The following is a 12,960-nucleotide window of genomic DNA, read 5'->3' on the forward strand; positions in this document are numbered from 1 at the left end:
TCCAGAGCCTGTGCCTCTAGCTCCTACCCAGGATGCAGAGCCCTGGCTCCCCTGGCTCGCCTGGCTCCCCGCCACGAGCCTGTGTAGTCCCTGACAGCAGACACCACCCACAGTGTTCCACAGCCCAGCAAAGGGCTCGGCACACAGCAGGCTCAGCTGAAAACAATCCTTGCTCTTTGAGATATGGGAACAGTGACTTCTTCCTTTGGATGTTTCTCCCTCTACCCAAGTCTGGGAAACAATAACAGTCTCAGTTGGACGGTACAAACACCTTTCAAAGCTGCCCCTCCTTGGAAGGCCAAGAAGCGGGCAGAACATAGGCTTCCAACCAGGCCAACCTGGAAACGAACCCCAGCTCCACCCTGCAAATCACTGCACCTCCCTGAGCCTCAGTTTCCTCATCTGTAATATGGGGTTCATAACTGTCATTATGAGGAGCATGGCGGTGTTGGCCTGTAGTCCCAGCTACTCAGGAGGTGAGGGCTGGAGGATTGCTTGAGTGCGGAAGTTTGAGTCCAGCCTGGGCAACATAGCAAGACCCTGTAACAATATTTTTTTTAAATAGTAAAAAAAAAAAAAAAGTCATTGTGAGGATTAAAGGAGACAACAAGAGGCGGCACCAGGCACACAGTGGGTGTGCTCAGGGAGGGTGTATCTGTCCACTGAGCACCATGGCCACCTCCAGGGCTCCCCCAAGGCCACCTTGGCCACTGCCCCCCTACTTTGAAACTATGGCTATATAAACCATGATATGTTTGAAGCATACAGAACACACAGAAATGAGCTGTGCCTGGTCAGAGCACTCCACTCTGGCACACATGTAATCATAACAGGCCCTCGGATTCCTGAGTGTTTTCTGAGGGTTGGGGTCTGTTACCATGTGCCGTTTGTGGGCGGCCTGCTTCCTTTTCATTCTCACGGCTTCCTGTAGAGGTAGGTCCTCGGTTACCCCAATTTATAAATGGAGAGACTGAGGCTCCAAGAGGTCCCACAGCCAGGGAGTGGCGGAAGTAGAATTTGTTTTTATGTAGATGTGTATTTATTGACATCAAAGATGTTTACCATATATTATTAAATGAAAAGCAGTCCATAGGCCAACAGAGTATAATTTGGGAGAGTATCATTAAAATATTAACAGTAGTTATCCCTAGGTGATAAGATGAAGGGCCTTACAATTCTTTTCTTTTTTTTCTGCTTATCCATATTTTCTAATTTTTTAATAACAGCTTTATTGAGATATAATTCACATCACATACAACTCACCTGTTTAACGCATGCAGTTCAATGGTTGTTATCATACTCACAGTATGTCAAGGCATCACCATAATCAACTTTAGAGCATTCTCAGGCCGGGCGCAGTGGCTCACACCTGTAATCCCACCACTTTGGGAGGCCAAAGTGGGGTAGATCACTTGAGGTCAGGAGTTTTGGGACCAGCCTGGCCAACACCGTGAAACCTCATCTCTACTAAAAGTACAAAAATTAGCCGGCCATGGTGGCGTACCTGTAATCCCAGCTACTCAGGACGCTGAGATAGGAGAATCACTTGAACCCGGAAGGTGGAGGTTGCAGTGAGCCGAGATCACACCACTGCACTCCATCTAGCCTGGGCAAGAGCGAGACTGTCTCAAAACAAAAAACAAACAAACAAACAAAAACAACAAACTTTAGAGTATTTTCGTCATTCGCAAAAGAAACCTCCGACCCTTTAGCAGTCACTCCCCATTTTCCATAACCCCCGTCTCCAGCCCTAGGCAACCATATTCTGTCTCTATTGATTTCCCTGTTCTGGGCATTTCATACAAATGGATTCACACAGTATGTGATCTTTGTGACAGGCTCCTTTCACTTAGCATAATGTTCTCAAGCTTCATCCGTATTGTAGCATGGACCAGTATTTTATTCCTTTTCATGGCCAATAATATCCATATTATATCTGTCAATTCATCATATTGAAAGACATTCAGGCTGGGTGTGGTGGCTCATGCTTGTAATCCCAATCCTTTGGGAGGCTGAGGTGGTCGGATTGCTTGAGGCCAGGAGTTCGAGACCAGCCTGGGACACATAGTGAGACCCTGTCTCTACAAAATACAAAATACAAAATATTATCTGGGTGTCGTGGTGCATGTGTAGCCTTTAGTCCCAGCTACTAGAGAGGCTGAGGTGGAAGGATCACTTGAGCCTGAGGGTTCAAGGCTGCAGTGAGCCGTGATCACGCTATTGCACTCCAGCCTGCGTGACAGAGCACTCAAAAACTCAAAAAAAAAAAAAAGGAAGAAAGAAACACATTCAGGACAACTGGGCTGTTTTCACGTTTTGGCTGTTAGAAATAATGCTGCTATTAACATTTGTGTAAGTCTGTGTGTAGATATATGTTTTAATTCTCTCAATTATATATCTAGGAGTGGAATTTCTGGGTCAAATGATAATTCTATGTTTAAACTTTTGAGAATGTGCCAGACTGTTTTCCAAAATGACTGCACCATCTTACATTACCATCAGCAGTGTATGAGGGTTGCAATTTCTCTATATCCTCACCAACACTTGTTCTTATTTGTCTTTTTTATTCTAGCCATCCTGTGAATGTGAAGTGGTATCTCATTGTGGTTTTGATCTGTATCTCTCTGATAGCCAGTAATATTGAGCACCTTTCATTTGCTGATTGGGCCATTTATACATCTCTTTTGGAGAAATATATGTTTAGATCCTATCGCCATTTTAAAAATTGAGTTGTTTTTGTTGTTTTGTTTCTGTTTTTGTTTTTGTTTTTTTGAGACAGAGTCTCACTCTGTTGCCCAGGCAGGAGTGCAGTGACACGATCTCGGCTCAGTGCAAACTCCACCTCCCAGACTCAAGTGTCCACCTCAGCCTCTCGAGTAGCTGGGACTACAGGGACCAGGCACACACCACCACGCCTAATTTTTGTATTTTTTTGTAGAGACGGGTTCTTTCCATGTTGCCCAGGCTAGTCTCAAACTCCTGGACTCAAGCAATCCTCCTGCCTTGGCCTCCCAAAGTGCTGGGATTACAGGTGTGAGCCACTGTGCCCAACCAAAATTGGGTTATTTGTGTCTTTATTATTAAGTTGTTGGAAGTAGGATTTAAAGCCAGGTCTGGCCCTTGCTTTACTATCAAACAGTGGACACTTTACACACCCCCATGGCATATGCCCCACCGCCAGGGACATCTTGAAGCCCCCTGCGGACTTGGCCCTGCTCTGAGCAGGTGGAAGAGCAAGTCCTGCTGGGACCTGGCCCACAACAAGTGCCCAGTGAATGTCTATGGATGGATGGACAGACAAGTATATCTCTAGGAACGAGTAAGCCAAAGGGGAAAAAAAAACACACAGACCAAGAAGTCCACACCCCAGGAGGAAGAAACTGCTGAGGCCCGGCTCCAGGAGGTAGAGATAACACTTTTGGCGCGCCAAGAGGCCACCAGGCAACTGCCTCTCGTGTCCTTGGTGGCAGTAATCTATCTGGCCTGTTTTTACGTGACTGACTATTGGCCTGTCTGAGGCTGGGAAGGAGAGGCCAGGCAGATTAGCAGGGAACCCATGAGCCTATCTGTCTAGGGGCTTATAAGGGGGGCAGCTGGTCAGAGGCGGGCAGGGAACTGGTGGGGTATGTCCCTGCCAGCCTCTGGCCCCAGAAACTCACTGCTTCATCACCAAGGGCGCCTGCATCTTGAACACCCAGCTCTGGATTCTGACTACCTGGGTTTGAATCCCAGCCCTACCATCTCCTTGCTGTGTAACCATGGACAAGTTACTCTCCATCTCTGAGCCTCGGTTCACTCACAGCCTCACCTGTAGAATGGAAACAACCAGAGTGAGAACGAAATGAAACCCTAAGGCTGTGTCTTGGTGGAGCCAGGCTGCCGGTGGGAGGCTACAGACAGTGGGCAGGAGGGCTCACCCACAGGGCATCCCCAGGCCCTGTACTCAGAGCCTGTCCCCTTGTGAAATGGAGTCACAGACTCTCCTGAGACCAGCCACCGCATGAAGGTGCACCTCGGCCCAGTGCTGTGAGAATGTGGCTGCTGGTGGAGGCAGCTCCAAGAACCCGTGTGGTAAAGACAGGCTGGGAGGGGGTGCCAGGGCAGCCTCTGACTCAGGCAGCCTGGGATCAATGTCCTACTCTATCTTTTACCAGCTGTGAACCTTGGGCAGGCACTTGGCCGCTCTGTGCCTCGGTTTATCCTTTGGAAGACACAGATGACAGTCATGCTTACTTTATAGGGTGGCTGTGAAGATTAAATGGGTTAATAGAGGTAAAATGCCAGTTAAAATCTCAGCCTTAAAATAAAGCCCAGAGCATCTCCTGAATTCATTTAACTTCTTTGAACCCCAGATTCTCCCATATTCCCCCGGATTCTTCCAGCTGGGCTATGTGGAGGACGGGGAAGTCTTAGACTATTCTGGCATTTCCCAAAGTGGATCCCATAGACTTCTAACTCACGGGATGCTCTAGGAAAATAAAAAAGGGCACCATTGTCACATAGGCCTGGGTGCTGGTTTAGACCCAGCCGCTTCCTGGAACTACACACACACACACACGAAAGTTTCTGTGAAACCCTGCAGTGAAGAGCCCTGTGGGTGTTTGCGTTGTTGTTTCTCACATTTATTTGACGATGAACACCCTTTTCTGCCCAAGGTCGATTTAACATCCTCCTAGGAAACAATGATGGACAAGGTCATTTCTATCTTGCAGCTTCCGTGAATCACAGAAAAGATGGGAAGCTTTGCTAAAAATCATCATCATCACCTAGGAGAAGTGCCTTTCTGTTTTTAAAACCCTTCCACACTCACCACCATGAAAGCATCATGGCCCTGTGGGGCGCTCTCAGCACTGCCGCAGGGATCAGAGAGGGTCAGAGTGGGAAGGCCACCCCAGGGATACCCCACGCCCACGACTGCCCAGCCAGGACTGGCCCAGGTCCCTTTCTACCCCCCGTAGCTGCCTCTGGCTCCCCCAAACCAGACAGAATACCCAGAAGGTTGTCAGGACAGAAGGTGGCGTCTGCGAGGAGCCTTCTAGAAAAAGGAGTTGTAGCCAGGCACGGTGGCTTACGCCTGCAATCCTAGCACTTTGGGAGGCTGAGGCAGGTGGATTGCCTGAGCTCAGGAGTTCAAGACCAGCCTGGGCAACATGGTGAAACCCCATCTCTACTAAAATACAAAAAATAAGCCAGGTGTGGTGGCATACACCTGTAGTCCCAGCTATTCGGGAGGCTGAGGCAGAAGAATTGCTTGAACCCTGGAGGAAAAGATTGCAGTGAGCTGAGATCGTACCGCTGCACTCCAGCCTGGGCAACAGAGCGAGACTCCGTCTCAAAAAAAAAACCAAACAAACAAACAAACAAAAGAAAAAGGAGTTGCCAAAAAGAAGCCCTGTGGGTTGAGCCAGCCCAGCCTCAGGCAAAGGAGATGTCAAGGATCAGGAGTCCCGTGGGGGCACCTGCAGAGGAGGCCCTGTGACCCCGAGCCTAATTCATTGGGAAAGTGCCCCATTCAAGTAGCCCCTCACATCTCCCTCTAAACATCTCAGCAAATCTAACATCCAGCAACCAGATTACATCTCCCAGAGAGTGGCCTCTTGAACACAGGACAAGGGCCAAAATTCTTCCCCAGGCCCTGCGAGGTTTGGAAAATGAGCTTGATCAGCTAGTCAAGGGAAGAGACTGACATTTATTGAGCACCAATGATGTGTCATGCATCATGTACCTGTATGGTGAGATCTCAATTCTGATAATAATCCCTCTTCAGAGATGGGGGAAACTGAGGCCCTCGGTGGTAAATTAACATGTCCAGGGATGCAGCAAGGCTAGGATTCAAGCTCCAAGATTGGGTTTGGCTCGCCAGCCCCAGTGTCACCACACGCCCCAAACCCTGTGCCACACCTCGATCTCCAGGCCCCCTTCCCATTCCTAAGCCACGTTCTCAGGGCCTCAGATATGAGAGGAATTGGTTGGGGGGCTAATGTGATCTGGCCCCTAACAGCCTGGCCCACACTGTGGAGAAACTGGCACTTGGGTTTGTCGCTCGATGTCCTGGAGAATCGTACTGTTTCAGCCCCTAGTACTCTGATCATCTGTTCAGGGAAGGCAGGTAGAGAAATCCATTTTCTGGGTATGCTAAGCCAAAGGCCATGCCTAAGTCTTTGTCTGAATGCTGTGATCATTCCCAGCTGCCCTCAGGTACAGCCTCCTGTCTGGCATCCCGCCTGGCTCACTGACCTTCCAGAATCCTGGCACTCAGGCTGGGGGTGTATGGAGGGGAGGGGGGCCCATCATACAAACCTCTCTGCAAAACACCTATTCCTCTCTTTGATGACCCTGCCCCCCTGGGGGGATATTCTCCAAAACTGGGACTTCCCAGAATTTCTGGGTCAGCAAACAGACTGGCTGAGTGGCTGCGGGCAGGGGCCAGGTCCCTGCACTCCTCTCCTGCGAGACCTCTCCCCTGCACTGCTGCACGACCTCCTGCCCAGTGCAGAAGCGGACATTGGAGAGGAGAAAGTGCCAGCACCAAGCCCTCCGAGCTTTCCCACCACACTGCCCATCTTCAAGCCCTCCGAGCTTTTCCACCATACCACCCATCTTCAGGCTGTCTGAGAGGCAGGCTTTCTTTCCTCCATCCCTGGCAGCAGATCCAGGTCACAGAGAGAGGCAGCTACTTGCCCAAGGCCACACAGTGAGGCAGCGGTGGGCATCACACCTGGGTCTGGCTGACTCCAGAGTTGGGGTCCTTTTTCCCAGTCCAGTGCAGTGGCCAGCAGTGTGGAGGATGGGGAGTGTTAGACTATTAGTGTAGGATCTGGAGCCTGGGCTCCCCAGCTTCCTCACTGGGTCACTTGGGGTAGACACCTCAACTTCTGTGTACCTCAGTTTCTCCATCTACACAGTGCTATCAGAGAGTCCCTGGCTTCAAATTCTGTATAAGTTGTGTGGCCTTGGGTGAGTCACTTAACCTGTCTGTGTCTCTGCTTTCTCCAATTTAAAACAGAGCACTTGTATCCTTAAGGCAAGGGTCAGTATGAGGATTTTTTTTTTTTTGAGACAGAGTCCTGCTTGATCCCAATTTTTTTTTTTTAACAGAGTCTCGCTTGATCTTTTTGTTGAGACAGAGTCTCGCTCGATTTTTTGAGACAGAGTCTGGCTCGATCTCAGCTCACTGCAACCTCTGCCTCCTGGTTTCAAGTGATTCTCCCACCTCAGCCTCCCGAGTAGCTGGGATTACAGGCACATGACACCACGCCTTGTTAATTTTTGTATTTTTTAGTAGAGACGAGGTTTCACTGTGTTGCCCAGGCTGGTCTCGAACTCCTGGCCTCAAGTGATCCACCCGCCTTAGCCTCCCAAAGTGCTGGGATTACAGGCATGAGCCACCACGTCTGGCCTAGTATGAGGATTAAACTGTGTGTCAAGGGCTTCCTGGCAGGTGGTGTCTAGAAGGCCCACACTGATGGTCTGCTGTTGTGGTCAAGATGGGACTGTCTAGGCTGACTCCAGAAGGAAACACAAGGAATAGGCCCCAGAGGTCATCTCTGGGGAGGGAAACAGTTGGGGAAAGGGTGGGAGCCCTAACTTGTCTCTATAGGTTGTCTGGCACCTTCAGAATTGTGTATTGCAGTCATGCATTATTACTGTTACCACAGCTGATTACATGATGACTGCACAGAGCTGCTCCCCTGGCCTGACACATGCACTCATGCTGGCCAGAGGCCCCATGCATGCCTTGGGTGCCCAGGCCAGCTCTTACCACTTGCTTGGCTCCCCCCTCCACAGCTACACCCATGCCGCACCCAGGCCCTTTTCAAACACCCCATGTCTCCCAGCAAGACCATGGCACAGCCTTGAGGGCCAGGAGGGTCTCTCCGTCTAGCACATATTGGTCACTCACCACATGACACTTGATGTGAGTCTCCGTCCTCCATTGTCTCACCCATAAGTGGAGAGGCTCATGCCTCCCCCAGGGTAACTAAAAGGATTAAAATGAAGAACTAGGGCCAGGTACAGTGGCTCACGCCTGTAATCCCAGCACTTTGGGAGGCTGAGGTGGATGGATCACCTGAGGTCAGGAGTTTGAGACCAGCCTGGCCAACATGGTGAAACCCCATCTCTACTAAAAATACAAAAATTAGCCAGGCATGGTGATGTGTGCCTGTAATCCCATCTACTGGGGAGGCTGTGGCAGGAGAACTGCTTGAACCTGGGAGGCAGAGGTTGCAGTGAGCCGAGATCCTGCCATTGCACTCCAGCCTGGGAGACAAGAGCAAAACTCCGTCTCAAAAAAAAAAAAAAATGAAGAACTAGGGCTTGGCTTGGTGGCTCATGCCTGTAATCCCAGCACTTTGGGAGGCTAAGGTGGGAGGATCACTTGAGGCCAGGAGTTCCAAACCAGCTTGGGCAACATAGTAAGACCCTGTTGCTACAATATATTAAAAAAATTAGCTGAGTATTTTAGCACATGCCTGTAGTCCCAACTATTCAAGAGGCTGAGGTGAGAGGATTGCTTGAGCCCAGGAGATTGAGACTGTAGTGAGTCAAGATTATGCCACTGCACTCCAGCCTGGGTGACAGAGAAAGACCCTGTGTCTAAAAAAGTAAAATGGAGAACTAATGTGTGGAAAGTGCTAGATACAGTTCCCCACCCAGAGTTGAAAGGGTGAAACTACCACGGGTTGGGGGATTGCTCAGGGTCAGGCGCATAGCCTGGAGTGCAGGAGTGTTGGTCCCAGCTCCTTCCCCAGCCCCCACCACCCACGGCAGGGGGCATCGCCTTACCCCCTCCCCGGCCCCGCTTCCAGGCTCAGAGGGGCGTCAGGTCCCTCACAGTATCTCCCACTGATGGCACCTACAGCACCCTAGGCAAGCTAACCCCTACCCACTTCTCTCACCCTCTGTGTCCTCTGAGGAGCAGGCTTTCTTCCTCCATCCCTGGCAGCAGATTCAGGTAACAGAGAGGGGCAGCTACTTGCCCAAGGCCACACAGTGAGGCAGCAGTGGGTATCACACCCGGGTCTAGCTGACTCCGGAGTTGGAGTCCTTTCTCCCAGTCCAGTGCAGTGGCCAGGGGTGTGGGATCTGGAGCCCAGGCTCCCCAGCTTCCTCAAACAGCCTAAGCCCATCCTGCCTCCAGGCCTTTGCACTCGCCATTCCCTCCTCCCTCCCTGCCCTTCCCATCACTCAGGTTCTGCTCAGCTTTGCCTCCTTCAGAGGCTCTCCCGGACAACTCCTCCTGAAATGCCCCGATCCCTATTCTGTCTGTCTCTTGCCCCTGATTGATTGCTTCATGGCACTAACCATTGCCTGAAACTGTCTTTTTTTTTTTTTTTTTTTTTACAATAAACTTTCTTTTTTTTTTTTTTTTTTTTTTTTTGAGAAGGAGTCTCGCTCCGTCACCCAGGCTGGAGTACAGTGGCGCGATTTCAGCTCACAGCAAGCTCCGCCTCCCAGGTTCACGCCATTCTTCTGCCTCAGCCTCCCGAGTAGCTAGGACTACAGGCGCCCACCACCACATCTGGCTAATTTTTTTTTTGTATTTTTAGTAGAGACAGGGTTTCACCATGTTAACCAGGATGGTCTCGATCTCCTGACCTCGTGATCCACCCGCCTCGGCCTCCCAAAGTGCTGGGATTACAGGGGTTAGCCACCACGCTGGGCCAATAAACTTTCTTTAGGAAATAACTTAGAAATTATTTTGCAATAGAAAAATTTCACAGATAGTACAGGGAGTTCCTGTTGGCCCTTCACCAAGTTTTTTCTTATGTCAGCCTATTACCTAACCATGGTAAGTGGTCAAAACCAAGAAAGTGACATTGGTACATTACACTGATGAGCCGCAGGCTTTACTCCGATGAAACCGTGTTCTTCCTTACTCATTTGTTCTCAGCTGCCTCCCCCATGAGGAGGCAAACTCTGAAAAGCAGGGAGGTTGCCTCTCCCACTGACATCAATTTCCTCATACCTGGCAAGGAGTGCTGATTGGATAAAGGAGAGGAAAGAATGGCAAAAACAGCCAATGACTACCAAGGACTGCTGCCAGACAGTGTTCCTAAGTGCTTTAAACACTGTAAGCCCCAGCCTGGGCAACATAGTGAGACCCTATCTCTACAAAAAATTTAAAATTAGCCAGATACAGGGGCACGCGCCTATAGTCCCAGCTACCAGGGAGGCTGAGAAGGGAGGATCGCTTGAGCCTGAGAGGTGGAACCTGCTGTGAGCTGTGATTGCACCACTGCACTCCAGCCTGAGCAGCAGAGTGAGACCTTGTCTCAAAAAACAAAACAAAGCCAAACAAAACCAAACCCAAATACATTGTAAGCCATTTAATCCTCACATCAGCCCATGAAGCAGCTATGAATCATAGGGAAACTAAGGCATGGTACGGTTTGGTGGCTGGCCCAAGGCCACAGAGATGGGCAGTACCAGAGTGGGTGGGTTCTAGCACACTCCTCCTGCCCCGTCACAACACGCTGATGGCACCACAGGGTAACACAGCAAATGCCAGTCCCTCCATGTTCTCAGTCCACGAAACAGTAGAAGGGTCACACCTCCCACAGCCCAGCAGGAGCACAGGCTTGGGACGGAGCCTAAGCCTCTGCTTCTTGCTTCTGCCCACAGTGACTAGTGGCTACCCTGGCCCTGCACAGAATGACACAGGGGCTCTGTTCCGAGGGCTCTCAGCCTCACCCTTCTTCAGGGAAACAGAAGGGGGCTGGTTCGGCCCCGGACCATGGGCTCCCGCCAGTGCTCCCGATTCCCCAGACACTGCCGACACAAAGCAGGCCTCAGCCCGCCCCGCTCCCTTGGCCCACAGCTTGGACTGGGCCTCTAGGATTTGGCTGCTGAGGGCCGGGTGCAGAGCATGGGCCCCTGTCCTGAGGTCCAGCATTCTCAGAGGAGCTTTCTGGGCTCTGGAAGAGAGAGGAAGAGGAAGACACGATATCCTTTTCCGGATGTGGGGTGGGAGTGACACACAGGAGTACTGCAGCCTCTTCCCAGCACACAGGGACCAGGCCAGAGAGACGTCCCAGTGCCTCCCAAGGGAGAAGCCATTCTCCAGCAGCTGGACAGGACCAGAGCCTGCCCCGCGTGTCCGGCCGGGGTTCTACCCAGAGCCAGACTGGCACAGGCTCGGTCCCTAATTATGTTTGCTGGATGCCTTGAATACAAGCGCCGGTGCCCAGAATCTCCTTGAGGTTTCAGCTGGGCGTGCCGGGCCCATCCCCCATTCTGGGGAGAAGAATAATTGTGGGGGGTGGTAACAGGGGACACCCTGAGGTGGTGGTGGCCTTGGTAAGACAGGCAGGCAGAGCTGGGGGTGGGGGCGCCCTGGGCTCGGCTAATTAAACAGCGACCGTGATGAATTGGAGAGAAACTGCTGCTTGCTAATTAAAGGTGCAGGCAACTTGCCTGGCAAGGATGGGAGGCAGAAGTCCTGGAAACATGTTGAGGGCCAGGCCAGCGAGGACAGAGCTTGGCCAAAGTCCCCCAAAGTGCCCATTCTGGGCATCCCTCCCATTGCTCTCCCCCGCCCAGCAGGGGCCCGCAGCCCCCTCCCCACTTCCCTATCTCTCCGACCCACCTTGCCGAGCCTGGGGCCTCCGACTTCCCCCCCGCCCCTCCCCACCAACCCAAATCCTTTCCTGATAAGAGCCTGGGTGTTGCGGAGGAGGAGGCTGGCTCTGGTGGCTGGGCTGGGGGTGGACTCGCTGAGCCTTTGAGGTCCTCCTTCCCGCCCCACCACCAAGGTCCCAGAGGTGGGCAGTGAGTCCAGCCAAGACTGATGTGGCCTGTTGGGAACAACGCCCCTAAGAAGATCACAGAATCTTAGTACCTGAGACTCGCAAGGGGCTTTAGGTCTTCCCTAATTTCCCAACAGTCCCCATTGTCAGCCCAGGTGTGGGAGACAGGGACAGCACTTCTTACTGGGCTCAGCATTCTAGTTTTTGTAAAGGGAAAACTGGCCAGGCGAGGTGGCTACTGCCTGTGATCCAGCATGTTGGGAGGCTGAGGCAGGAGAATCGCTTGAGCCCGGGAGTTCAAGACAGGCCTAGGAAACATAGGAGACCCTATCTCTAAAAAAAAAAAAAAAAAAAAAAATTAGCTGGGTGTGTTGGCTTGCACCTGTGGTCTCAGCTACTCACGGGGTAGCTACTCAAGTGGGAGGATCACTTCAGCCCAGAAGGTTGAGGCTGTAGTGAGCCATGATCGCCCTACTACACTCCAAAGTGGGCAACAGAGCGAAACCCTGTTCAAAAAAAAGGAAAAGAAATGAGAAAATTGGAGCAAATGATCTCTGAGCCTTGAAGATTCTTACAGGGTGGACAAGAAAACCCCCTGAAGCTGCTCATCCCTGCCCCAAGTCACTTCAAAGCAGGGCTGTAGGCTCAGACACCTTTGCCAACCAAGGTGACCTCAGGCAAGGGAGCTCATTGTCACATGCCTGGGTTTCCCTGTTTGCAAGGCTGGGGATGGCAACAGTGCCCACCTCAAAGGGTCTCTGAGAAGACTGGGGGAGATAACAAAGCTGAAGCGTCCAGCACAGCAACTGGTCTGACCTGAATAGCCAGCCACTGCCATCTGAAAGGTCTAGGGAACTGGGGGGTGACCTGGCACCTAGCCTGTCTGAGTCTTACCTCTTCATGTGGCAGCTGCAGTCTGGCACTCTGAGGAGGAGGATTAGAGAGCTTAAGTGACTTCCGCAAAGCCACACCGCTACGGAAGAGGAAGAGGCAGCCTTGGATCCCTTGAGTGAGGAGAGGATGGGACCTGGATTCCTATGTTGACATTTGTTGAGCATCTACTGGATGCAGGGTCCTGAACAAGACCCCAGGAAGGGACTAAGATGAATCTGAGATTCACTCTGCCTTTAAGGGGACCCCAGTCTGGAAGGAGAGAGAAAACACACATACAAATAACTAGAATGCAAAGCAAATGTGGCCGGATGCAGTG

General features: G+C 51.4%; 1 protein-coding gene across 1 annotated transcript; it reads right to left on the reverse strand.

Moving 5' to 3' along the window:
* Positions 1-9,353: 9,353 nt before the first annotated feature.
* LOC100457790 (uncharacterized protein C20orf203) lies at positions 9,354-12,069 on the reverse strand. Its single transcript, XM_054542121.2, is given in 3 exon segments — positions 9,354-11,626; positions 11,628-11,798; positions 11,935-12,069. Coding segments are annotated over 3 exon segments (585 nt in total). The 3' UTR covers positions 9,354-11,347.
* Between the last annotated feature and the right edge of the window lie 891 nt (positions 12,070-12,960).

The sequence above is a fragment of the Pongo abelii genome, chromosome 21, assembly GCF_028885655.2.
Source record: "Pongo abelii isolate AG06213 chromosome 21, NHGRI_mPonAbe1-v2.0_pri, whole genome shotgun sequence".
NCBI lineage: Eukaryota > Metazoa > Chordata > Mammalia > Primates > Hominidae > Pongo > Pongo abelii.